The sequence below is a fragment of the Penicillium soppii genome, assembly GCF_028829465.1.
Source record: "Penicillium soppii strain IBT 18220 chromosome Unknown utg000004l, whole genome shotgun sequence".
Classification (NCBI taxonomy): Eukaryota; Fungi; Ascomycota; class Eurotiomycetes; order Eurotiales; family Aspergillaceae; genus Penicillium; species Penicillium soppii.
Window position 1 is genome coordinate 3,455,351 of NW_026643234.1, and position 22,567 is coordinate 3,477,917.

At 47.8% G+C, this 22,567-nt stretch overlaps 13 protein-coding genes across 13 annotated transcripts; 5 read left to right on the top strand and 8 right to left on the bottom strand.

Annotated features, from left to right (window-relative positions):
* Positions 1 to 3: 3 nt before the first annotated feature.
* N7529_004718 (uncharacterized protein) lies at positions 4 to 359 on the bottom strand (the record flags this gene model as incomplete). The annotated part of the gene is made up of 2 exons (XM_057240245.1): positions 4 to 224; positions 275 to 359. The coding sequence occupies 2 exons, from the start codon at positions 357 to 359 to the stop codon at positions 4 to 6; spliced, it is 306 nt and encodes a 101-aa protein (XP_057099540.1).
* A 603-nt stretch (positions 360 to 962) lies between these two features.
* On the top strand, positions 963 to 3,794 carry N7529_004719 (COPI-interacting protein CEX1; the record flags this gene model as incomplete). The annotated part of the gene is made up of 9 exons (XM_057240246.1): positions 963 to 1,085; positions 1,150 to 1,287; positions 1,361 to 1,471; positions 1,525 to 1,671; positions 1,743 to 2,116; positions 2,170 to 2,464; positions 2,516 to 2,719; positions 2,772 to 2,944; positions 2,996 to 3,794. 9 exons carry the CDS (start codon positions 963 to 965, stop codon positions 3,792 to 3,794), a joined length of 2,364 nt encoding a protein of 787 aa, XP_057099541.1.
* An 851-nt stretch (positions 3,795 to 4,645) lies between these two features.
* N7529_004720 (uncharacterized protein) lies at positions 4,646 to 5,239 on the bottom strand (the record flags this gene model as incomplete). Its single annotated transcript, XM_057240247.1, has 1 exon — positions 4,646 to 5,239. The coding sequence occupies one exon, from the start codon at positions 5,237 to 5,239 to the stop codon at positions 4,646 to 4,648; it is 594 nt and encodes a 197-aa protein (XP_057099542.1).
* A 61-nt stretch (positions 5,240 to 5,300) lies between these two features.
* On the top strand, positions 5,301 to 5,621 carry N7529_004721 (uncharacterized protein; the record flags this gene model as incomplete). The annotated part of the gene is made up of 1 exon (XM_057240248.1): positions 5,301 to 5,621. One exon carries the CDS (start codon positions 5,301 to 5,303, stop codon positions 5,619 to 5,621), a length of 321 nt encoding a protein of 106 aa, XP_057099543.1.
* Positions 5,622 to 7,578: 1,957 nt separating this feature from the next.
* N7529_004722 (uncharacterized protein) lies at positions 7,579 to 8,655 on the bottom strand (the record flags this gene model as incomplete). Its single annotated transcript, XM_057240249.1, has 2 exons — positions 7,579 to 7,914; positions 8,029 to 8,655. The coding sequence occupies 2 exons, from the start codon at positions 8,653 to 8,655 to the stop codon at positions 7,579 to 7,581; spliced, it is 963 nt and encodes a 320-aa protein (XP_057099544.1).
* Positions 8,656 to 9,429: 774 nt separating this feature from the next.
* N7529_004723 (uncharacterized protein) lies at positions 9,430 to 10,011 on the top strand (the record flags this gene model as incomplete). The annotated part of the gene is made up of 3 exons (XM_057240250.1): positions 9,430 to 9,448; positions 9,504 to 9,796; positions 9,853 to 10,011. 3 exons carry the CDS (start codon positions 9,430 to 9,432, stop codon positions 10,009 to 10,011), a joined length of 471 nt encoding a protein of 156 aa, XP_057099545.1.
* A 698-nt stretch (positions 10,012 to 10,709) lies between these two features.
* On the top strand, positions 10,710 to 11,801 carry N7529_004724 (bZIP transcription factor; the record flags this gene model as incomplete). The annotated part of the gene is made up of 1 exon (XM_057240251.1): positions 10,710 to 11,801. One exon carries the CDS (start codon positions 10,710 to 10,712, stop codon positions 11,799 to 11,801), a length of 1,092 nt encoding a protein of 363 aa, XP_057099546.1.
* A 145-nt stretch (positions 11,802 to 11,946) lies between these two features.
* Positions 11,947 to 13,626, bottom strand: N7529_004725 (MFS transporter; the record flags this gene model as incomplete). Its single annotated transcript, XM_057240252.1, has 3 exons — positions 11,947 to 12,561; positions 12,623 to 13,198; positions 13,252 to 13,626. The coding sequence occupies 3 exons, from the start codon at positions 13,624 to 13,626 to the stop codon at positions 11,947 to 11,949; spliced, it is 1,566 nt and encodes a 521-aa protein (XP_057099547.1).
* A 1,673-nt stretch (positions 13,627 to 15,299) lies between these two features.
* Positions 15,300 to 15,959, bottom strand: N7529_004726 (uncharacterized protein; the record flags this gene model as incomplete). The annotated part of the gene is made up of 1 exon (XM_057240253.1): positions 15,300 to 15,959. One exon carries the CDS (start codon positions 15,957 to 15,959, stop codon positions 15,300 to 15,302), a length of 660 nt encoding a protein of 219 aa, XP_057099548.1.
* Positions 15,960 to 17,505: 1,546 nt separating this feature from the next.
* On the top strand, positions 17,506 to 19,569 carry N7529_004727 (uncharacterized protein; the record flags this gene model as incomplete). The annotated part of the gene is made up of 1 exon (XM_057240254.1): positions 17,506 to 19,569. The coding sequence occupies one exon, from the start codon at positions 17,506 to 17,508 to the stop codon at positions 19,567 to 19,569; it is 2,064 nt and encodes a 687-aa protein (XP_057099549.1).
* Positions 19,570 to 19,774: 205 nt separating this feature from the next.
* Positions 19,775 to 20,134, bottom strand: N7529_004728 (peptide alpha-N-acetyltransferase complex A subunit ARD1; the record flags this gene model as incomplete). Its single annotated transcript, XM_057240255.1, has 1 exon — positions 19,775 to 20,134. One exon carries the CDS (start codon positions 20,132 to 20,134, stop codon positions 19,775 to 19,777), a length of 360 nt encoding a protein of 119 aa, XP_057099550.1.
* Positions 20,135 to 20,158: 24 nt separating this feature from the next.
* Positions 20,159 to 20,659, bottom strand: N7529_004729 (GNAT family N-acetyltransferase; the record flags this gene model as incomplete). Its single annotated transcript, XM_057240256.1, has 1 exon — positions 20,159 to 20,659. The coding sequence occupies one exon, from the start codon at positions 20,657 to 20,659 to the stop codon at positions 20,159 to 20,161; it is 501 nt and encodes a 166-aa protein (XP_057099551.1).
* A 211-nt stretch (positions 20,660 to 20,870) lies between these two features.
* Positions 20,871 to 22,352, bottom strand: N7529_004730 (uncharacterized protein; the record flags this gene model as incomplete). Its single annotated transcript, XM_057240257.1, has 3 exons — positions 20,871 to 21,091; positions 21,138 to 21,743; positions 21,794 to 22,352. 3 exons carry the CDS (start codon positions 22,350 to 22,352, stop codon positions 20,871 to 20,873), a joined length of 1,386 nt encoding a protein of 461 aa, XP_057099552.1.
* Between the last annotated feature and the right edge of the window lie 215 nt (positions 22,353 to 22,567).

Consider the following 22,567-nt stretch of genomic DNA (forward strand, 5'->3'; position numbering starts at 1 on the left):
GTCTCAGTGATGAATACACATGAGCCATGCCCAGTGCGGAAGATCCAGGACGGACAACGGCATGAATTTACACAAGCCTCCCATGATCCGCACGCACGCTATGCGCGTGAACAGAGCCATGGATAAGGCTTGGATCTCTGCGGACGACAGCCCATTGGGAGACATTGTGTTCTGCTGCAAAGAGTGGAGGGAGCATGGAGACGGGGAGATGGTTGCTGGGAGACCTAATGGAGGGAGGTTATCGTCGTGATGTAGACACAGTATGTGACCATACTGATCCGGGCGAAACGCTTTTGGATAGAAATGGTAGATCTGCGTGCTCGGCCGTAGCTCTCAAGATTTGCCTGAAGCTCGGTCATGGTGTTTTGGGGTGGAGCTCGAGAGAGTACCATCAGTTTATGGGATGTGTTTTTTATATGTCGGTGCCACGGTCTGACCTTTTACCAGATTCACATCATAGGAGAGAGGGCAACTTGGGTCGCGTTTTGGAGTGATATGGAGACTTACCACGTTTGAAGGTATCTGGTGAATGATTGGTGGACTGTTGGGGGGGGGGGGGGTGAGTGGTTGTTGTAATATAGTTATGCAGATAAAGTCATTGAACACAGAAATATTGGAGTTCGCGACAAAATTAGACGCGTCCAGATGAGCAGTCAAAAGTGTGAGGCTTGGAAAAAAGCCAAATGCCGCGCTCAGTATTTATTTGGGATCAGCGCCTTAGGCAGAAACCCATTATCGCGATAAGGCGGGGGGGGGACTGTGAAAGGAGTCCGACGTGAGTTCTGAAGTTGTCTGTTCACAACATAAGAGTGTTTGATCTCTGGCTTTGACCTTTTTCGCACTGATAGTAACAACACGAAGCTCAAAAGAAAGAAAGGGCCATTGACCGCCTCGTCTCGCAAACCTAATCACCCAAACAATCTGCAACTGCCACATCGGCCACATCGGCCACATCCACGGCCATGGATTTCCTCAAATCCGCCATCGGGTCCGCTATCGCGAAGGGTGGTGGACTTCCATTCTCCCTTGGTGATAGAGTCGACATTGGCGACTCAGTCTGGGCTTTACACAACGGTACAAAACGGGTATGGAGGCTCTGATTCAAGTGCGGGTTGAGCTTTGATGGCTGACGTGACGCGTTGTATATAGGATGATGGTTCTGCTTGTAGTGTTTTTGCATTCGATATCCATGCAAACAAGTCGCGCCTTCCTCTCGCAAAAAATGCAGTCCGCAAGTCAAGGACGTTACGGCATCCCGGTGTAATCAAGGTCCTGGATACCATTGAGGTAATGCTTGGCTATACTTGAGACCTTTGGTCTTGAATTTGTTTCTGAGGGTGGATGCTTACAGCTACTATAGACGGAACACAATTTGTATATTGTCACAGAGCGGCTCGTGCCTCTCAGTTGGCCGGTGAAGAGGAGGAGTTTGAGCGAGGAGACTGCCAAGTGGGGTCTACACAATGTCGCGGTATGGTGTTCTTGAACTTCTTGCTGTGATTTCGCTGACTGGAATGGATGCAGTCTACATTAAAGTTCATTAACGACGATGCTTCCTCCGTTCATGGTGCCGTGCGTGCATCTTCGGTATTTACAAGTGAAAGTGGCGAATGGAAGCTCGGCGGATTCGACATCCTTAGCTCCATGAAGGAAGACGATGCAATCATCTATGTGAGTGAGCCCTGAGCAGGTCTGTCCCATCTCAGTTGCAGAGAATCACCGTGAACTAAAGCGAGACATAGACCTATGGCAGCATTGTGCCCGATGCCGCTCGATACACCCCACCCGAGGTTGTCAAAGGTGGCTGGGATACTATCAAACGCAACCCTTTGGCAGCTGTTGATGCATATGGCCTGGGAATCTTAATCTTCGAGGTGTTCAACGGCAACTTCTCAGGTGGCGATCAAGTTGGCAAGACAACGAACATTCCGCCGTGCATGCAACAAAGCTATAAGCGTCTTTGTACTGCAAACCCCAAGCTTAGATTGAGCCCAGGGCATTTTGTTGAACAGGGAAAGAAGCACGGTGGTTTCTTTCAGACGCCACTCATTCGGATGACTGAAGACATAGACAGTTTGGGGCTCAAAAGCGATACTGAACGTGAAGAATTCATAAAGTATGTCCCGTATCACTTCTGGATATTAGCAACTAACAACTCACCCATTACAGTGAACTTGACAACCTTTCAGAAGATTTTCCAGAGGAATTTTTCAAGATGAAAGTTCTCCCAGAGCTACTCAAGTCCGTCGAGTTCGGTGGCGGCGGTCCGAAAGTTCTTAGTGCAACCTTGAAGATCGGTGCAAAGTTGTCAGCAGAGGAGTTCAACTCTAAACTGACCCCTGTAATCGTGCGTCTATTTGGTAACCCTGATCGAGCACTACGGGTCTGCCTTTTGGACAATCTTCCGTTGATGATCGAGAACCTCACCCAGAAGGTTGTCAATGACAAAATCTTCCCTCAAATGGCAAGTCACGCAGCTAGGTCGCCATCTTAAAATTATTCTAACTTGATTTAGACATCTGGTTTTACCGATGTGGCGCCGATCGTACGAGAGCAGACAGTGAAGGCTGTACTGACAATCATAAACAAACTTAGTGACAGGATTGTGAATGGAGAACTCTTGAAGTTCTTAGCTCGTACTGCGAACGATGAGCAACCGGGAATTCGGACGAACACGACTATCTGTCTTGGTCGAATTGCTAAGAACTTAAGCCAGAGTGTAAGCTAAGTTCCTTTTTTTTGCGTGACCATGTGGCTGACACTCTCCGTAGACTCGCTCCAAGGTACTCATCGCGGCATTCACCAGAGCCATCAGAGATCCGTTCAGTCACGCTCGAGTTGCAGGACTCCTAGCTCTATCCGCAACAATTGATGTGTTTACGGAGGATGACTGTGCTAGCAAGATCCTGCCCGCCATCTGTCCTTCGCTCTTGGACAAGGAGAAGTAAATTGTGCGCCTGGTCGTCATATTGGCATTAAGCTTACCATTGGACAGATTGATCCGTGACCAAGCAAACAAGACATTTGATGTGTACGTCCAGCGGATACGAAAATACGCTGGCACTATGGCAGACACCGTGATACCTGCTTCTGCACCGACAGAAGCTCACAAAGTCGAACCCCGTGTCGGGACTCCCAGCGACAATTCCTGGGCCGGATGGGCCATCTCATCTTTCACCAATAAAATTGCGACTGCCGACGGCGAGATTGAACCCACAGCCAGTAGTGTCAAGCCCGCAGATCCCGAGACTGCGCGCTCTGCTTCGGTTCCTCGCCCGGCGAAGTCATCCCCTTCGCTCGAACTACACAAGCAAGCTCTCCGCCCTACAGCCCAAACTTTGAACCGGTCAATGTCAGACCGACCTCCCCCGGTGGTCCACGATTATGAACCCGAAGAAGAAGAAGAAGAAGAAGAAGAAGAAGAAGAAGAAGGGGACGATGTCTTTGATGCCTGGGGTGCTATGGATGACGACGCAAATGACGTCGATCCGTTTAGTGCTGCAGTAGCCTCCCCCAAACCTATATCGCCTGCTCCTTCATCAAGCAAACCCCCCGCAATCCCATACGATGATGGGGGTGAACCCGATTTCGCCGGCTGGCTAGCCGCCAAATCCCAAACCAAGGCCAAGAACCCGTTGCCAAAGGGTCTGACCAAGGCTGCGTCTACCAACTCTGTTGCTACTCGCTCAACGGCGAGCACCGTTAGGCCCCGAACAGTAGTCGTTTCAAAGAAGATCGACATTAAACCTAAACAAGAGGAGGCTGATGATGACTGGGGTGATGCGTGGGATTGATTGGACATACCCTTGCTTTCTCTTTTTGACTTTTATTTGTCTATATCTCTTCTCATAATACTCTAGCCTGTCAATATTTGAGAACTTTGGCATCGAGGGAGTTTTGGAGTCGGCACTGTTGGTGCTTTGATAATATTCCGTGTACACGACCCTTATAGATCAAATAGTGCAAAAACGCTTTATTTATTCATTTATTGGGCTCTTTGGAACCTTTGTTGTCCCACGAAACCTTTATACGGTGATAGCGACTTGTCAGTTGGTAGAACTTGATTACTGCCATAGAGAACAAACATCCATGGATACTTTCGAATAACGATTGATGAACCTACCATCAAACCTGGTACCTAGGGTAATTGATATAGCAAGCATCCCATTGAGTTTGCCAAACTCTCTTGAGAGATACGATAACTAGCAGGCTGTGTTTGCCCACGTACATATTTGGGGCATGATATTCAATCCGACTTCTGAATCTCAAGTTCACCTTGCTGATTTCCAATTGCAGCAAGATCAGTCCAACAGAATTCTCCTCAAAATGTACATGAATCAGCTTTCGCTTCCCATTTGCCTCAGTCAACTTTTATTTCCTCGTAACACTCCTTTTTGTGGGCCTGAATTTTTGCTCCTTTGCCTTGCCTGTTCTGACCCGAGCCCTCGAATCAATTCTCCGTCTTGTCTTCTCATCCTGGTATTGGGCGTCTCTTTTCTGTTGCTGTAACGCCTTTGCTCATGTACGGGTCTAGGATTTTGATTCTCATAACCCGCAGGTTCTGTCAATCTATCCCTAGAGTTCATGCTTATCCCAGTCGTAATCGAGGTCAACATGCCTCGATTCACCGGATTTCCTGATCTTGCTATATGGTTTCCCCCACTAACCCGCTAGCAATCCGGATACTACTTCGTAGACCTGGGCCACTTGCCACGTCTGGCTCTATCTGCAACCCCGATTCCATTTCATCATCCGAAATGTATATCGCCAGCGGGTTATCAATTGTGCCATCAATGATATCCTGTTGCTCAGTTCCGAGCTGTGCTTCCAGCTCATAATCCAAAGTGGTGCGCTCGTTTTCACTGAGCCTGGGATCCTCCAATGGCTCTTCCTCAGCACTGAATATCTGAACCTTAAGATTAGGAATTCCCAGATGCCCACACAGCTCGATTTCGGCCTCCCATCTTGCCCTGTCGTAAAACTCGCTGCGCTCCGAATCCCGTTCGCAGAAAAGCTCGTGGGTTAAGTCCCAACGATCAGGAAATTGGAGTTTGTCTGCCTCCAATCTATGCATAATCATCTGCTCAATCTGGTGCTCTTGTTTCATGCGCTCCTCATGTGGCAAACAGAGCCTGACCCTTTTTCGGTTCCGTTCGGAGGGTGAATCATGCTCTACGGCATTTTTGTCTGGTGATTCATGCTCATTACTGGCCTCGACTCGGGGAACGGCTTGAGTCATGATAGGTCGGAGGCATGAGCGCAGGGGAAGACGGGGTATGGAGAGATCCTCCAACGGCATCATGTCACATGCAGCTATTGTTTCACTTGCCATAGAAATATCTCGGGGTAAATTGGGAGCAGGCAATGATGGCGAGCGTGTTGAAAGTTGCGATGTCCTCGAGAAAGAATCCAGAAACGAGAGAGAGCCTAATTGTGATGCAGAGGATCTCAAGTTCAAGGTTGAGCTTGAGTCGAAATGCTCAATTTTCGAGCCTGGGGATATGGCTGACGGCGAGAAAGTGGACAAGCTTTGTTGTGATAACGGAGAGGGCCCCGAAGATTGCCATTTTCTCGAAATTGATTCTGACAGCGAGACCGAGCCCGAGTGTGACAAAGAGTAGGATCGCCAATTTGAGGTCAAACTTGAGTCCGAATCCAAGTCGATTTCTGACCCTGAAGATAGGGTCAGAGGTGGACAAGTAAATTGGTCTCGTTGCGGCGATGACGATGGAGCTTGGTATTGAGATGCAGATTCTGGTTCTGAAGGAGTTTCTTTTCCAACTTCCCTTTCAACATCCTCTGTCGGTGCTCGCATGGGCCGTATGTTTTGCACTCGGTCTCTTAGCGGATAACGTCGAGTCCTTTCGTCAAATTCCGTAGATTCATGAACCCAATCCGATTTAGGTTCCAGCGGGTATCTCGCTGATGGTAGAGGCCTTGAAGATGACGACAGCTCAGTGGCCCCGGGCGGCGATGAACGTAAATACGAGGGCATATCGCTTCCCCGTCCCGATCGACGTCGCTTTAGTGAATCCACCCATACCTCGGTATAATGGACTGAAGTTCTGTTGTCTCTTGACACTTGCGATTCCAGTGGCTGTGGGGATGGGGTGTCGTCCGACAAGCGGACAAGACGGGATCTGAGTACTCTTGGCATGACTTTTGACTTCCCAAGTCAGACCAGGGATCAAAAGCTAGGATGTATGGCTTGCAGAAACCATGAGATTTATGTGATATCCATGATTTCGCTTGTTGATACTTGAAAGGGTTAGATTGATACCAAATGGGGCGGCTGTATACCTCCGGTTCACCGTTCAATGAGAGGCATCAACACAACGTTGACAGCCAAAAAAACTTTAATCGGGAGGATGCGAGTCAGAATAATGAAAGACAGGATCCTCAATCCCCTCTGGATCTTCGTAGTATAGATAGTTTTGTTATTTAGTGGTTTCCTACATAGTCTATCACGTCTAGTCCCAGTTTAGAGCGTAGAGTAGCTACAGTATATAGGGTTAAATTTGACAGCTAAGGTATTCTCTAAGTTTGGGTTTTGAGCTAGGAGACAACCAAATTTCACGAGACCGAGACTATTGCTCCACTTTCACTCATTTCATTGTTCTAGGAGATAAAGATCAGTTTTCAGAATAAGGGTTTCCCGGATGGGGGAAAACCACTCCTTTGATTTATTTCTATGAACTGTCAGTGTATCCATGTATCAAATGAAGTTTGATTAGACAAGGTGCCAGCGGCAATGATTTTATGGGAAGCTTACCCATCTGTCAACAAAAATGTGGGTATTCATTGGAAGAAGCGGGAAAACGTTATGTGGGGATTAGGGCAAAATGTGCATTGACGGGGCAACTAAGTGTTAATCCGCCAACAAGATGATAAATCTCAATGTATCGTGCTATCTCATAATGTAGATTGAATTGTCGTATTGAAGCAATACGCAATACCAGTCCTTACGATATCGATCCTATATTGACAAGACTGTTCAAAAACCTTTCCCTATTTTTGCAGCAACCCGCTCCAGCACTGATAGCTTCATCCATATACCCAATCCAACGGGAAGCAATTTCTGTCCCAGCAAAATAGATCCTCTTAAATGGGTCCTGGAGATAGGGCCATATTGCGCCAAAACACCAGGCGGCATATATACCCCTTGACCTGCTCTCGAAAATTCTTCCAGATTCCAGGGTTGTAGGGAAATGTCGGTTGCTATTTCTATGTGCGGACCAAAGAGATTTGTTAAGTTTTGTTTGACTTCGCGTTTGAACTCGTCCTCAAGAGGGTAGAAAGTCTGTATTTTGCTGATGCACTTGATATCTGCACGTCAAACCATTGTGATAGAGATATGAATGTCTAATATACACAGAGAATTAGAGACAATGAAATGAGATCACGTCCCCGTTGTTCATCCGAGACGGTATCTTTTACATTGACTTCAGACATAAAGAGAACAGAATGCAGTTGACAAAGGGTGAATAAAACTTCAAGTCACATGAAAAGTGACTTGTTCTTGTGTCCCTGGCATGTGCCACGGCGGCGTTTGTACATGGCAAGAATTCCGTTGATTGATTATTGACCACTGTCTTCATGTTGCGCTATTCTATTCAGCGCTGAGTCATTATCATCCTCATCGGAAGATTCCGATTTCATGGAGATATCAGACCGCGATCCCGAACGAAGCTTTGGCGTTGGAATACGTTCATTGCAGCGCCGTTTTGCAGCAGGTGATTGCGATGGATTTTCCTTCACATTGGGGCGTTTTGAATTAGGAGTCTGAAATGAAGTCGGGTGGCTAATTTCGAGGATTTGGATGACCTTCAGCACCTCTTGCTTCAGCTTCTCTCTGGCTGTCGAGCTATGTTGCGAATTTTCGAATTCCGCTTTCAGGCGCCGCAATATCTCTGTCTGGAGATTCGTAGACTATAATATTGTTAGTATTATAACTACGCTAAGATCGATAGTACCTGCCTTAATGCACTGGCGACTCTTATTTTTCTTGACGCAAGGCCCGCAAGTCACTCGTCCTTTGTGATACTTGCAATCGGGCAAATCCTGCTTAGCTCCCAAATTTCGTTTCCAAACTTGAAGACATGGCAGGCAAAAGGTCTGCTGAAGCTCGCCCACACTCTGACGAGCTAGAGATAGAGGGGTGGCTACGGGTTGAGGAGTCATGGGAGTGTGGTGCTCCTCCTCATCCCGAGTAACGTTATGAGGTTCAGACAGCGCTGTGGGGCATCCATTGGTTGTTTCGGTCACAGTTTCTGGTTGTCGGGCTTCTTGGCTGCTCTCAATAGGAACAGGTGAAGTTTGCATCGCAGATGAACATGCAATAGGCAGTCTGCTTGGTGGTTCAACTGTAAAAGCTGCATGCTGGGTCTGTTCGATACTCTCTATCGCTGAGAGGAGTTTAATGGATGGAATAGTAGAACCAGGTGTGATCAAAGATTGCTGAGGATCCACGCAATCATTTGTTGTCATGTGTGTGTCATGTGTAGCATTAAATGGTGCAGCATCATCAATACTGCCAGCTGGCTGAGATTGTGTAGTTGATTCAGACTGTCTCCATATTTGCTTCAGATCCCCAGCGAATGAACTCAGAGCATCTGCAAATGCCCAGATGGATCGGCTAATCCTTGGGTCATTCATTTCGATCTAATAACTAGAGGGAATAGTGGAGTTTTTGAAATGTTGGTGCGGTTGATGTTTTTTTCTTCTTTATCCGCCCCACTTTGAATTCGATCAAACATAAACTTGAGCAACTGAACAGAAACGAATTCAAGACTGTTGTACGATGTGTGCAAATACATGGCCATCTACAGTCTCTTAAATGCCTACGAATCATTTATTACAGGCCTCTATTCTATTCAATTTAAGCAGCATGGCCGATCTTCCTCGACGTCAGTACAAGAATATATTGAGGACTACTAGACTATAGGTGACGGGAAATATGAAATCCTAGGAATCAATAACCTCATCACAAAGACTATACGGCCTATGATTGCAATCCATTGCCACAATAACAGAGCCTGGTTTTGTTTATGCACATACCCTTGCTTGTCTTGATTTTGTGGAAAATATGTCTATATGAAAACCATATAAGTTGTCAATGAATAACTATATTATTAAACTAATTTGCCATATGAAGGCATCATGATTGGAAATTTGAGTTTGTCTTCTTCATACATACATGTACCAATATGAAGTTTGTGCCTGCAGGTCTTTCCCTTTTGATCCCCCCAACACGTCTTCCACACACTGTCTCTGCTTTTCTTTTTCAATATCTTTTTAATACTCTGGCTGGGGTTTCAACAACACTGCTGTTTCAGATCTGGCTCTCTCATCTTGCCTGCTGCGAGCTTTCCAGTTGACTAAGCCCTCCTCTACCAACTGAACGTAACCGACCCATCAACCCAAGCCATCATGGGCCGTTGGGGATGGCGTAAGTACCAGAATACTATCCCTTCCTCGCCCAAATATTGAATTGGTTTTATCAGGCCTCTTTGAGAGCGATCAAGACCTCGATACTGTCTGCTCACTGGTGGAAGAGCTCGGCTTCGAAACCGATTCCTGGGAGTTCACCCTTAGCAGCATGGTCTACCATACTGACATGCTCGCCCCCACTGAATCGCGAGCATTATACGAAACCCCCGAATACTCTAATCATCTCGCAAACACAATCGTGCCCTACCTGCGCAACAAGCTGGACATTCCCTGCAAGAATGGGACAAGCTTGCAGCTTGGGTGGTTGACAACCATTGAATCCGAGTATAGCATCACTGCGGCTCAGGTGAGTTTCTTTACTGTTCATCCTTTGAAAAAGAGTATGAGAACTGACTGCGTTAGTTCAACACGTGGAATCCCTATGTTGGAAGCGACTGTGCGGGTCTTTGGCTCAACTTTTATGTTTGCGTGGGCGTTCAAAAGGGTATTACTACCGCCCATGGTATTGGGACCTCGGGAGTTGATATCCGTGATTTTTGGCATCTCTGGTTGTCCACTTAATATCCTTACATTTCCTAGGTACTAGGCTTGATCAAGTATGCTTCTGATTTGAAATCCTTGTATTGATTTTCCGCAATGCGAACCTAAGCACGTTCTTAGTTAAGTGTAAAATATCTGTTTTGGGGGATTCAACTTCGATTGTTCATGCGTTTCCGTTGGTCGTGAGTTGCGCGGACCACACTTATCGGCCGGCATTGGATCAGTCTTTGGAAATTGGGATTTTCGTTTTTTAGAACATGTCCATGCTTGGAAAGTTCGATGCGTTGTTACCGTGAGTATAGAGTCCCCCCCTCCCTCTTTCTCTTTCACCCTCACTCTTCACTCATACAAAGACACATCGGCCTATGTTTCTGGAATGACGTGGATATGCTAGTTCAATTCTCGCCCACCCTCTTACCCACACTACCCACACACCTTCCGCTTGTCCCGGTTCTTAAGTTCCTAAAAGCGGTACACCAGACCCATCTTAGTATTTGTTATTGGTGATACCTCGTCTAATGAACAATAATTTCATACCTCGCAATCCTTGATTCTAGGTTTTCAACAGTCCTTTCCGGCCAGCAAAAAGAATGCAATCGCCCGGTGTCCTAGTATATCCGCGGCATAAAAGTCTTATGCAATCTGTCATCAATTTATGCCCAATTATGCCGAAACCGCACCTTCAATCTGCCATTCCGACTCTCAAACCTTAAATCAACATGTCTTCAGCAGAGAAGAAACGTTTGAGAGATCGCCGGTCGCAGCAGAATTTCCGTAACAAGAAATCGCAACACATATCTAAGCTTGAAAAACAGGTGGCCCATTGCGAGAACAACCATAGCGACCAAGGAGTCCAACGACTTTTCCAGGTAATCGCTGGACTTCGCAGGGAGAATGAGACTCTTCGGAGTCGCCAGGATGGATTGAAATATCTCATCAACTCATGGAGCGCGGAACCGGATACGGGCACGGCAGATCTTTCCAGTGAAGACTATCTCTCTTTCTCCAAGGGTTTGAGCCCTCAGTTCTCGTTTCAGCCAGACTTTCATGATTCGGTATCATCGAATGCAAATGCTCTCCCGAATACCATCAATAAATTGCTGTCTGCTTCAGCTATGACGACCCCACCCTCACAAGCGCACTCCCCATCGTCAGAGTTGCTCCCACCAGGAACCACACTCTGGAACCAAATTCCACCACACAGTGATGATCTTTCAAACCCGCAGTCGATATTTTCTTGTTTATGGTTCCTCTATCCGGAACAGATAACACCCTGTCCGGACACTCTCGGCTCTCCTCTCGACATCCTTTACGGGACCAAAGAAAATGCGTTGGCAGACATGATTCACTCAGCCCTGCAAAGGCGACCAATTCGGGATCCAGAACGTTTAAGCATTGGTTGGTTAAGCTACCATCTCTCTAGATGGTTCTTGCGACCCAGTCCGGAGACTTACGAGCGTCTTCCTCTTTTCCTAAGGCCCGTCCAGGGCCAGATGGAAGTGAGGCATCCTTTGGTATTGGATTTTTTGCCATGGCCAAGATTAAGATTGAATCTCATCCGCCGGTGGCATTTTTATTGCAGCAATCGTGAGGATTTGTTCGGCATGTTTGCCTGCTGTACCAAGATTCGCTGGCCTTGGGGGGAGGATATCCTTGAGAGAGATGATAGAAATGAGTTGCGTATTAAGAAGAGGTTCTTCGATACATTTATGAGTCAGAGTGGATGGGGACTTACACCGGAGTTTATAAGAAGGTACCCCGATCTCGTGGAGGGGATGGATATTCGTGAGATTGAATTTGCGCTCGTATGATGGACTAGGGTGCTGCGCAGAGAAATTTTATTATTATGTATATTATGGGATATATAATCTATATGCTGTATGCTGGTTCTTGCTCTATTGTGTTTGTCATCAAATGGTCTTATGAAGCAAATGAGCCTCTTTCAAGATGTGAGTCTCATGCCTTCTTGCCATCAAGGTCAATTGGCCACTTTTCCCGAATACTCTTTCCATACTTTGTGAAGACAATCGGAATCGGAACAAATGCGAGGGCCACAAACCCAAGTAGGGAGTTTCCCCAACCAAGGCCTAGGGTATCAAACATGGTGGGTCCAGCTAGAGGAAGCAAGGCACCAACCAGCGAGCGCGTCGCAGTCAGAGTGGCATTTGCAGATGCGGCATATGCGGGATAGCAATCAATAATATATGTTTGGATAGGCATGTACACGCCCATCATACCGACTCCGAATGGGAACATCCCGATGATCGGCACAATCCAAAACACATGCTTGTCGGCTGTCCAGCCATACCAGAAAAAGCTGATTGGAAGAATACAAGAGAAGAAGATCATCGTTGGTAGACGCATCTCGGGCTCAAATATGCCGCCGTTTTGCTTGGTGAGCCTCATTACCACTCGATCGTTGGTCATGGCGATAATGGCGAGTCCAGCCATGAACCCAAAGCCAATACCGAGATATGCCAGTCCCGATAGACCCACTGAAAATCCGTATTGGCTGGTGAAGACATCAGAGATCGTGGTGAAAAAGAGGTAGAGGAGACCGTAAATGAGAGCCTGGGGGTATGGTTAGTAAGTCACGCCAAACATAGCAGAGTAGAACCAGGATAATAATTACCATGTAAACAGAGAGAAGGAACACAATTGGCGACTTGCAAAACAGCAAGACAGGCCTCTTCAGGCCCTGCAAGAGAACCTCTTTCGCAGAAGCATGTTCCTTATCCGCTGCATAAGCGCTCCTCAAATCACTTCTCCCAGTCTCTTTGGCCAGTTTTTCCGTCTTCCACTTAATGAGCACAGCAGCATACGTTTCCTTGTTGAGAAGTTCAACTCCGAACGACAATGCTCCACCAGCAATAAGCAAAAGCCAGAATATCCAGCGCCAGCCGACCTCTTCGCCCAGGAACCCACCAGCAATGGGGCCCACCACCGGGCCAATGAGGGGTCCCATCGCCCAGATCGAGGTTGCCACGCCGCGCTGCTCGCGCGGAAACAAGTCTGCGATCACGCCGGCTCCTAGTGTGATGCAGCCTGATCCACCGATTCCAGCGAAAAGTCGACAGACGATCAATGTCTCGATGTTTTGGGATAGTGCACAGCCAATTTGCCACACCACGAAGAACCAATTTGCAGCGCTGAGGACGATGCGGCGGCCATATATTTCACTGAGAGGGGCGAGGAGAAGAGGACCGAACTGGGTAGCTGATGTTAACATAGTTGGTGATTTGATTTAACTGGGACACTTACTGTATATCCAAGCAGGTAGATGCTCACGCTGAAAGAGAGGATCGTTTCGTTGGTTACTTTGAAATCTGCTGCCATGAAGATAACCGCCGGCGAGAACATGCTAGATGCGAGGGGCGAGATCAAAGTCATGGCACTTATCAATGCGAGAAGCGACCATTTCTTGCCTGAGGAGAAATTCTGTGGGTTCTTGGGGTCATCTTGTCCATCCCAGCCGACTATGCCGCGGTCGAGATCTGTCTCCGGGTATAAGTTTGTGACTAGGACTGATTCTTCGCCGTGTTGTTTCTCAAGGTCGGGGGTTTGAACTCTGGTGCTTGCTTCTCCGTTTGAAGCGGAGTGACATGACTCTGCCACATGCTTTTGAGGCGGATCCATGATCGGAAAAATATGTAGCAACCCGAAGCTTATGCGAAAGAGGAATGGATGAGCCCTCCAATAAGGAGTAGGTTTGAATAGTTCGAAGAGATCAGAGGTAAATGGATGAGATAGAAATATGGTTTGAGCAGATCAGGTTACGATCAGGTCGGAGCGGATATCCAAACTATTTATATGAATTATCGGAGCATGCTGAATCTTCGAAATCTGTTCGGTGAACTGATCCTTCAAGTTTTATGATATGATTCAAGTGATATCTGACCTATAGCAATAGCTGTTTCCAAGCAGCACCCAACTGTAATCCAAGCGATGAATCAGTGCCCTGAAATGTTCAAGGGAACCACCAATCATATCTAGTCAATCGAGGCACTGAATCAGCGCGACCCACTTTCAACCCTGGGTTTTTATTTTATGCGCATAATTTTTCCTGTACATATGTTAGCTGATTTTACGTAGATTAGCTGATTTTCGGTTGTTTAATACTATCTGCGAAGGTGTATAGCGACTGGGGGTCATATGATGATGTCTGAAGATGCCTTATCCTAGACTGCTTTTTAGACCGCTTTATACCATGTACTGTACACAGTCCCATCCTAATAGTTGAAACGTTCAATCATTACATCTATTTTTGAATTCCTATTGATTATCACTATCTCCACTATTTTCATAATTCAAACTTATTTTACCTACAAGATGCCTTGTTTCGTTGATTTCAAACCTTATAAAAACAAGATCCTTAATCGAGTCTATAAGATTCTACTCCACTATAGCTCTAGTGATAAAAACGTTGGATATATAGAAGATAATACCTTGAATGCCTCAGATTGGGTAAGAACATATACTTGTATAATGGGAATAGCTTTTGAATCTTTGGACCTCCAAGGTTACCTAAGTAGATAGTACATAAAGGTTTCTTGACTGTTTACTAGACCCTTGGAGCTCAGCACCTACCCAATATACTCAGGCATGTCATTTCAAGGGTCCCACTACGTAATTACCATATCACCGGGGATACCAACTGACCAGTTGTCCAATTTACAAACAATTCCACGCGACATCCTTTTTTTAATCCTAGGCTGCCATAATCCACCCTTTTGACCCAGGCAACTCGAGCCAGGGTCTGCCACAAATCAAAGCGAGCGATATTCTTCTGTTTCATTTTTTTTGGGACACACAAGGCAATAGATATTGGACAACGAACCAAAGAAGACCCGGTACAAACTCGGTCAGAGGCGAGAAACATGCTATACCAACAAATATTTCAGTAAAAGCTATCACAACTGTTATCAAATTGGGGAGAGGTGAAGGGATGAGAGAGTGAGCAAAAGGAGAATTCAAAGAGAGAAGACAGAGGGTGCACTGTATGGCACTGTACCAAAGGGGTCCTACGGAGCGCATGTCTATCTATACGCTACTTTTAAACTGCAGCAGGTTAAATGAGATTTGCTTGATTGCTTCATTGTTCATAATTCAACACGTCCACCCCATCGTTACCAAAACCTTCAGACTGATGAGATGGCACATCACTATCCACAGACATGCTCCCATTGGTGCCAGCCAATCATTGTGACTTCACACCTCATCGGAGTTCGCCGACTCCGATTCCATGGCCTCATCACTTGACCATTCTTCTTTACGTTCCTCGATGTACTCGAGGACATCGTGGCAGTGCCCTACGAAGTCACTGTTGGTGAGTTTCGGGCTGCGTTAGGGAGCTGCTGTACTACATCGAGCTTTGCCTGGATAAGATCGACGAACTCGTCCTTCAAATCCTGGAGCAGGACGGAGAGCGGTACAAACGGCGGAATTTCCATCTGCATTCCCTTGGTATGATAGTAGTACTCCATCAGGCGGTAGTCGAATGACTTCGCATCAGGCCAGCCGGCCCGGTTGCAGTGGGTGACGCGGATCAAAGCAGCAATCATATCATCGACATCGTAATGGGGTTGCATAGAAAGTCTATTAACCCCCCGTCCATCAAAGATTCTTATGGCAGCGTCGAAAAATTCGTCGGCAAAGATGGTTCGGCCATGAATACAATCAATCGTCTGGACCAACAAGCTGTGCATATTCCAAGCCAACCATGTGCGGACTTGCTTGGAGGACCCCGACCATCTGTCAATATCTGGAGAGCCCTCAGCTGGACGAGGAATATACCAGTAAATCAGTCGGTAAAGTCTCAACACTTGGAGGACTGCGAAGACATGGATGGACCAGGTGTTCAATTCAGAGGGGGCCGGCAGGACACACGGGTAACGGTACAGTACATCACAGTTCTCATCATGCAGATCAGTCGTTTGGTCAATTGTTTCTTCCTCTATCGGAGGTTTCATTTTCACAGATTGGGCGAAGTGAGAAAGCGGCCGATCTGTAACTGTACGTAAAACTTGATTCATCCAATCAACGCATAGTTTATTGAAGATAACGTACTAGATTCAGAAATATCACAGTGAGTGCAGTAATCCCAGAAGGGCTTCCTTGTGCGAGTCTGAAGTCGCAATGGTTCACTTCATTCCAGAATGGGCAGCCAACCCGCGAACAAGGTAAACCAACAGCTAGGATGATCTTACTGCAAACCTTACACTGCAGATAAATTTCATCAATGAAAAAAAGATTGTATTGCAAATTTCAAAGAAACTGGATGTGTGCGGATGAAATTGCAGCAAAGGAAATGAGAGCAGAAGGATGTTGCCCATGAAAACAAGTCATACCCTGACAGTTATGCCCCGAGACTGCCCGGACTCAAGCCTCGCGATATCCCAGACTTAACCCCACGCCGCCCAAAATTCTTCCACTCCGGGCATCAACAGCCCCGTGACTGCTGGTAGCCCTATCATTCTTCACTTTTCATGCACTTTATGGCCTCACTTCACCGTAGCACCCAGTCCCTCTTCCATGGTTTTGATAGCTTTGACCTTGATATGAACTAAAAGCCTTGTTATCCTTCCTTGTACGTTCGGTGTTAGAACCGTGAACAACTTCCAAAGCCTTCGTGCCTTTTCTTCCAGATACTACATACATTCTAGGTGCGTAATTTACTTTTATCTCCAGTTCTATTATTGTTCAAGTCTTGCCTCGATATAAGTGACTCAGATGAACAAGATCATCTAAATTGAATATAAGTTGAATTGAGCCAAAAGTGACTGACTATATATGATGCAACGACCATGAATGTCAGGAAAGTGACGTTTCACCTATGTGGAATTGCTAGGAAAGAAGGCAGCTTGGCAGTAATGCCATTCACTAAGAATTTCAAGATTTCATACAATGTTTTACTCAATTGAGGTTTTGGTTTCCAGTCATGATACTCGACTAGCCTGTCTTAGGCTTGCAAAATAACACAGTATATAGATATATAATAGGAATGACTTCGAGTAGACAACCACCTGGGCAGATCCAAACCAGAATTGTTCATATGTTAACCTTGGAAGGCAATATATATCATATAAAATGTATACTAAAACTATACTAAGTACATGTTGATAAAAGTTTCGCGGAATCCAAGGACGTTGCCCCGGGCCATAGGGCTGACTTATCTTATCGCCTCACTCTTGCTTTCGTCCAATCTCTCCTCCACTTTTTCCCTCTCTCACCATCCTGCGGATCATCGGCAGACTCCCTGTCGTCGCAAGAACGCTTTTTTTATCGGTTACTCAGGTCAGAAATTGTTGCAAGGTCTTACGCCAAGTATTATACACTAACGACACACCTCCAGTCATAGTAATCCTGCTGCCTTCCGCCCATCGAATGCTCGTTATCTTATCACAGAATGGGGATTCGGGTCTGACAGAGCATCCGCACCCGCCTCTAGGCCACTAAGTTCTCTTTGGCGCCCCCTCGTTCTTCCCTGATCGACCGACTCCGATCGCCCCTCTCAAAATGGACCAGGAAGAGGCTCCACCACCGCCGTACTCCGCCGTCGATCCATTACTTGCACCGAACAACCGGAACAACAACACTTCCCAGACCCCAGCCCCCCACCGTGGAAGGGCATCCTCACAGGATGCCAGTAGCTCGCGCATTCCTGCCCAACCAACGGTTGTGCCGACGCACTTCACCTCCGCTGCAGCGTACTTTGAGGAACGGGCCCCGCCGGTCTTGGACGAAAGCCGGACTCTTTTGCAACATCATATGACCGTATACCCCCGAAGCCAAGCGAAGGATTTTCCACGACGACCCCGCTGCTGGTCCTCGCGCTTCAACGAGACAACGCAGCAGGATTGGGATACGTTTGTGAACTATCTTTTCCCCCCACAATTGGGACTCGCTGCATCTTCCCAGCACCTTCCCCGTCAATTGCGCGCGGAGATTCGACGTGATCGCAAGGACCGCCCCCAAGAAACCGACGAGCAGCGTAGGGCTCGGATTGCTGCTGTTGTTGGCGAATGGAACGAATGCTTCTTCGGCTTCCGCGGTACTCATATAGTCTTCATCTATGCGGGCGAGCCTGATTCTGCGCCGCCGTCTGCTCTTTGTCCCCGATGCTACCCTGCTGCAACTGGATCGATAGAGGGCTCGCCGTCCAGATATTCGAATGCTTCGTCACCTCAACAGAATTTTGTACAAACCCCCTGGCCGCCGTCTCCGTCTCCCTTCAACCCACATCCCCACATATCTCCATCTCCGTATGGCGCGCCTTATCCCTCATATCCCTCCCCTATATCCCCCAATCTTCCACCTCAATATTATCCACAGCATCCAGCACCATGGCAACCCAACAACTGGGGATATGCGCAGCAGCAACATCAGTACCCCAACAACGGCACCTCCAAAGGTGGATCAATGGGATGGATTTCGCAGCTTGCATCGACAGCCCAGAAGTACGGGGAGCGGTTCAGCGAACAAGCACAACAATACGGAGATCAGCTTAGCGCGCACGCACAACATTATGGACGGCAGGTCGAGGAGCAGGCTCTCGCCCATGGCCGTTGGATTGAAGAACAAGCAGGACTGCATGCTCGCAAAGCACCAGTGGCCACTCCATATTATGGTGGTTATTATAGCCGACCATCCTGGGACAACCAAAGTCCCACAACGAACGTTCCAGTGCATCAGACCCCGAGCCCTGTGACTGCAACTACCCCTCAAACCAACCCTCCAGCAAATCCAGCAAATCAAGACAATAGCATACCTAAAGTCCTAGAGCAGTCAGATTTAGAGTCGACTGCTCTGTCGCGGCGAGTATCGGTGAGCTCCGTCTCATCCGATTCCTCGTTTAGCTCGATTGATTCAATATCTACAACATCGGATTTAGGCGTCTCGGACCTTGCCACAGTGCGAACCCAGTTGGAGCTTTTAGATGATCGCCACGATCGTGCCTTGTATGACGCCGCGGTGGAACTCCGACGGCAACTCACCGTCTTACAAGATTCTCGCCGAGAATCCAAATTCTCTGGCAACAAAAAGTGGAAAGCCACACAAGCGCCAAGTCGACAAAACCAACAAGCCGAAAGCAGTGACTGGGGCCGGTGGGACTCACCCGAACAGCAACAACGCAAATCCGTCGACAGACGCGAGTTCAAGGAAGAAATGCGTGCCACCAAAAAAGCTTTCCGGGATGTGCTTCGTCGCGCCCGTGACGAGCAGCGTGAACGGCGGCGCACAAAACGTCGTCAAGTCCGACAAGCAAGAGCAAATGATGGAGACAAGGCAAAGCAAACATACAATCGCCCTCTTGATCAACAGCTCCAGAGTTTGAGGCTAGATAATCCGTCACAGACAGTCAATCAACCACAGCTGGCGGCTCCACACGGCTCGAACGTCGGCTCCGAGCTTGCTTCGGGCCAATCCTCTATCTCCAGGACGAGCACATTGGATCTTGCCTCGCCTGGCTCGGTCGGTTCGAAGAAGGGAAAGCCAAGTGATACTTCGAGTCGTCTGAAAGATATGCTCAAGTCGCGCAAGGCGAAAAAGCAGAAGGAAGACGATGCGGGGAGCAAATAAGTTCAAAATCAGAATCCCTTTCTTGTTGTTTAGCCTGGAGTTTATTGGAGGGCCGTAATGCGATTTCGCTTCATTGGTGTAGTGCGTCGATACTATACCAACTGACTCTGTATTGCTGGACACAGAACCTTACATATCCAGACGAAAGTTTTGTACATACATACAATGAATCATGCATCTCATGTCCATCGCACGAGCAATATATTTAAGCCTGCGACTCATTCTTCTCAACAAGATCGCCAACACCGAGACCCCTCCCGACCTTGACGCGAATCTGCTTTTCCATATCCTTCTTCCCTAGGTCTCCAACCTCCTCTCCCTCATCGACATCCTCGTCGCCTTCCTCCTTATTATTCTCCCGGTCCCGTTTCTCAATCGCCTTCCAGTCTAGCCACATATTCTGCAGATTCAAGTGCATAGCGTACGCATCCTCGCCATCGGCATAGTATCCACTCTCGACTTTTTCAACCTCAAAGCCCAAAGTATCACGGTAAAGACGGAGCGCAGCGACGTTCGACATGCGCACGTGGAGAGACACAAAGTGCGCGCGGTGGGATTCGGCCATCGCGCGTTCTGCCAACAATTAGTATCAAACACAAGAGGTCAATTTCAAGAACATACGACTCATCCGCATCAACCGCTCCGCAATTCCCAGCCTCCGATGTGTCCGCATCACACTTAAACTGGTAATGTGTCCATGTTGCTTTCCGTCCGCGGGCTCCTCCTCCATCTTCGCAAGCACGTACCCCACTACCTTGGGGTACTGCCCGGAGACATCACCTGCAGCGCCGACGCCGGCAACACCGCTGCCGGAGCCTTGCTTGTAGCCATTGCGCGGGCGCACGACAGCAACGAAGCTGAGTTGCGGCCAGGTGAGGGCGTGGTACAGGTAGTATTTTAGGAAGTAGTTTTCGGGCAGGTTGGTGATGTTGCAGGTTTGGATTGAGGGGAGGAGGTCAATGTAGGAGGGGTAGCTGCTGAGGGGGACGATGTCGACCATTTTTGCGGTTTGGGCCGGGGCTTGGTGAGGGCTTCGTGGTCGTGGTGAGGGGTGGTATTGTGGTTTGCGGTGCGGTGGAGCGGGGGTCATGTGATGTGAGAGTATATTCTACATTGGTTTGTTTAACTGATATCATGGAGCTTGAATTATTTGCAGAGATATAAATTAGATCAAATTGTACATAAGTGCTATTTAAATGTCATCTGTACAAAGTATGTATGGTCAGAAATAAATGAATAGTTATAGCGCCGACGACCAATTCGGTCATGCTCCCCAAATAGAGTCATAGATATCGTGGAAATCAAAACACAGACATCAGCATCTGCGCCCCCATCGCTACTAGCACTACCGTCGACATGCCGGCGACAGAAGCACTAAGTGACGCAGCAGATTCCTTGCCACAGCATTGGCGGGTGTATGAGACATTGTTCATCTCGGCAGCAACCTCGAAGACGGAACCGTTGAAGTTGCCGTAGTTGTAGTAGTCAACCAAAAGGAAGTTAGGGGGGCGGTCCCAAGTTTCTATCTGTGTTAGGAAAAATCACTTCGAAGAATCGAATGTACTTACCAGTACAGTTCTGGGCCATCTTGCCCAGAGTACCAGTGGTGTTGGTGGCGTTCGAATTGGTGGTACTGAGAGTAGCAGTGTTGGGAATCAACAGACTCAATGATCCCAAGTTCAACTGCAAGTTGAGGTTATGATTGGCCATGTACATGCGGTTCTTGGCGTCTTTCCTGGAAAGACCCGGGGGACGCTGCGCGGTACACGGGAAGTTCACGTCAGTGGGGGAGAAGGGTGTCTCCCACATCTGCGAAAACTCATCCATGAGCCAGGGGTGCGCGGTCTGGTTGGCCTGGTAGTCCATGAAGAAGACTGCGCGCTTCTGTGTGAGAATCATCTCGGACAAGGTTGGCCAGTCGTTAAGGGCCATGGGGATCTTCGTAGGCGTGTAGATCAGATCCTTCAATCCGGAGTTATAAATTGGGGTAGTGAAATTCTCGGCAGAAACGTAGTCGTAGTTTCCAATCATAAAAGTCACTACATCGTAGGGGTTTTTGCGCATCCACTTGTTCACGTCCGTCAAGTAGGCTTCTAGGGTACCGACGTCGAGCAATGAACAGGTCGTGTGGCAGAGGTACATGGTGCCATTCTCGTAGTGAGTTTGGAATTGCACTATGTTGAAGAGGTTAGTGGATGATCCAGCTAGTGCCTAGTAAACTTACGCATGCGAATGCCGTCATTCAACTGCTGCGTCACGTCCAGCACCTGGTTGGCGGCGACGTTGTTCTTGCGCACGAACGGGCTGTTGTGTGCTGCGACCATGGTGATGTTGGAATATTTCCTTGCGCAGAACTCGGCATAGTTGTTGCAAGGCTGAGTGTTGACCACGGGCGAGGCAGTAGCGGTACTGCTGGTGGTAGCGGTCGCATTCATACTGCTGTTACCGATAGTAGTCGTTCCTGCACCTCCGACCAGCAAAGTCCAGGAGTCACGGGTAGTGGTGACTACAGTCCCATTGCCCGAGGTAGTCATTGTACTATTGTGGTGTCCGGTTGTCGATACGAGGACCGAAGTCTCACCGTCACCCAGGGTGACTGTTGTGCTGACCTGTTCATAGGTACCCGAGGGGATGGCTACGGGAGTTGTAACGGTCACAATCGTGGATCCATCAGTGATGGTCCTTTCGGACTCAGTGCTGGAGTCGGAGGTAGTAGTGGTGGATGTATCTTGGGCCACAGCCACGACCGCGAGGTAGGCGAAAGCAATTGTAGGCCACCTCATCGTGCCGTATATTGTGTTTTGAAATTGACAAGGAGGCGAGGATCTTCATAAGTTAATTCCTTGAACTCATATACCGAAATTACCTAAGCGGAGGTGGACCAAACAGTGACGTTAGTGGTCAACAGAGAATGGAGATCAACCAATTAGGTCAAGCCGTTATTTTGAGTCCAAAGAGGCGCAGGAAGCAAAGTGGGAACAGAAGGATAATAATAAGC